Here is a 2,395-nt window from a genome sequence, read left to right as displayed (position 1 = left end):
TTTATTTTGAAATAAAGCATTCTGTGTTTGTTATGTGGTTTCTATATTTTTGTGCAATGTTTGTTGATTGTTATATGGTTTAACAATTGAAGATAGATAACTGTGGTAGTTGCTTTTTTTTTTTGGACAACACTGTTGTGCTTTGCTTGATGCACAACATATACTATTGAATTCGTACACGAAAGCACGCATACTGTTGAGAGTTTTCAAGCAAGTATACAAACTCTACTCATCAAACCTTTTGATGACTTTATGTTACCTACGGCTAAGGAAAACGATGTAATGATAATGAAATGAAAGCGTCTTCTTACTCAACTAACTTCTCCCAAACCAGAAGCATGAAAACATATCTCATGGTGTTACAAACGCCAACAACCCTATGCCAATGCATAACGATTACACAAGGTACAAAACAGCCAAACTTATGCAACCCAGAAAAAAATAAGGAGCTGAAACACTTAGAGATAGAGATAGAATCCGAGATACTGAGAGAGATGTGGAGACAACTCTCCAACCAAATCATACAATCAGAAACGTCTTCTCGGGCTTCTTGAACGTTGTGACCTCCCAGACCTGCCCAATGATTAAAGGATTCTACGATATAAGGTCAAATGACTTGAGAAAAGTCGCATACTTTGTCAACAACTGAAAGATTTGATAACTCCAAGTTAAAAAGACTACTCTCACTCGCATGTGTATTCAATTAGTAACCTTTGATACTTGTAAACACGCGACATCATCTCACCAGAACAGGAAACAGGTAGTACAACTTGGTTATGAGAAAAGAGAAGAGGATACAAACCTCAAGTTCTTTCTCCTGTAAGATCCAGCATTGGGTCCACTGCTGAAGGCCCAGTCAACGGTGACATTCTGTGTAAGAAGCTCAGCACCATTCATAGCTTTGATAGCATTCTGTGCTTCTTCACTCTTCTCATATTCTACCAAAGCATAGCCCTAAAGAAGAATACAAGATAAAGTATTACAAAGATATCCATAATAAAAATTTAAGACAGGTCCCACAGCAAAACACTGCACTCTACAGAATATCATCAGAATAGAGCAAAGCAAAAAGGCTATTAAACTAGCATCAGGAGCCACTACTAGGAACAAAAGGAGCAAACAACATACCTTGACAAAACCAGTACGGCGATCGAGATTGAGATGCAAACTCTTAATCTCCCCAAAATCACCAAAAGCATTCGATAGATCATCCTCTTGTGCCTCCTCATGAACTCCGGTGACCAAAATAATCCAGCCCTCAATAGCTACACAACAGTTCCAAACCAATATCACCACCAACAAGCAACATAGTTTACACTTGTTCTTGCTTGCACAAGCTACGTTTAAGTCCAAACCAATCTAATAAACAAAGTTTCTAGGTCAAATCGAAACCCTATAACAAATCAATCAATCAAGCAAACTCGCATTATAGACTACAAAAGAGTAAAAGATTGAGAGAGAAGTTACATCGCTGGGGGCCAGGACCGCCGTCGGAACCTAGGGAGTCGAAATCGCGCGAGGAAAGGCGGCGGTGGCGATCGGAGTCTCTCTCCTCGCGAAAGCCGCGGCCTTTGGTCTTCCTATCCGGCGAATCGCCGTTGGCTCCGGCGATAGCTGACCTAAGCCTCGGATGCGCAGCGGCGCGTGGGGAAACGTCAGCTGCTCCAGCATCTTCGTCCATGAGGTCATCCTCCTCTGGCTCGAAATCGATTGCTTCGGATTCTATGTTCGCCATTACTTCCGCCGCAACTGAATCGAATCGAATCGAATCGAATGGAATCTCTCACCGGTTTTCTTCCACTACAGAAACAATTCGTGTGTTTGGGGCGGAAGCTTCTTCTTCTACATTTTAGATATTATGTCATGGTTATAGGAATGTACATTGGGCTCTATGGGCCTGTTTCTTTTTGCTAACCGAGTATCCTGACTCTACTGAAGTGGTCCAAACTAGAGACCGAAGTGAGTATGGACGCTGCCAGTGAAAGTAGTCTAAAGACTTGCTTGATTTATTCATCGTTGTGAGAGTTACATATATAATCAAGTTTGTTAGAGGAGAGTATGATCTTCCTATATTACAGGAGATTTACAAACTAAACAGAATATCTGAGAATATTTTTTCACCCTCTCTCAGTTGAAGCGTCGAATGTCTTGACGGTTAAACTGTTGCGAAAGGCTGTGAACAACGATGATGGTAGGCCCTTTGTAAATATGTCAGCATATTGATGAGCAGACGGAACGTGCAGGACTTTGACTTCGCCCAATGCGACCCTGTCTCTGACAAAGTGAATGTCCAGTTCCACATGTTTCGTACGCTGATGCTTTACTGGGTTGGAGCACAAGTAGACAGAGCTAACATTGTCGCAGAAGACCAGTGTGGCACGAGTTATCGGCTGGT

The 2,395-nt window shown here is 41.9% G+C and overlaps 1 protein-coding gene across 1 annotated transcript; it reads right to left on the bottom strand.

Moving 5' to 3' along the window:
* Positions 1-283: 283 nt before the first annotated feature.
* Positions 284-1,886, bottom strand: LOC106451650 (RNA-binding protein Y14-like). The gene is made up of 4 exons (XM_013893600.3): positions 1,468-1,886; positions 1,129-1,265; positions 803-954; positions 284-573 (listed from the first exon to the last, which is right to left on the bottom strand). The coding sequence occupies exons 1-4, from the start codon at positions 1,733-1,735 to the stop codon at positions 528-530; spliced, it is 603 nt and encodes a 200-aa protein (XP_013749054.1). The 5' UTR covers positions 1,736-1,886; the 3' UTR covers positions 284-527.
* Between the last annotated feature and the right edge of the window lie 509 nt (positions 1,887-2,395).

This window comes from Brassica napus, unplaced genomic scaffold (assembly GCF_020379485.1).
Source record: "Brassica napus cultivar Da-Ae unplaced genomic scaffold, Da-Ae ScsIHWf_2881;HRSCAF=3665, whole genome shotgun sequence".
Classification (NCBI taxonomy): Eukaryota; Viridiplantae; Streptophyta; class Magnoliopsida; order Brassicales; family Brassicaceae; genus Brassica; species Brassica napus.
Note: the sequence above shows the minus strand (reverse complement) of the source record. Positions and strands in the feature narration are given on the sequence as shown.

Bases quoted from the DNA above. Each gene is read 5' to 3' on its own strand.
- LOC106451650 (XM_013893600.3), bottom strand. From the start codon at position 1,735: ATGGCGAACATAGAATCCGAAGCAATCGATTTCGAGCCAGAGGAGGAT. The intron at 1,266-1,467 runs GTAACTTCTCTC...ACTGTTGTGTAG, and splicing joins CGGTCCTGGCCCCCAGCGAT to CTATTGAGGGCTGGATTATT. The intron at 955-1,128 runs GTATGTTGTTTG...ATTCTTCTTTAG, and splicing joins GCCGTACTGGTTTTGTCAAG to GGCTATGCTTTGGTAGAATA.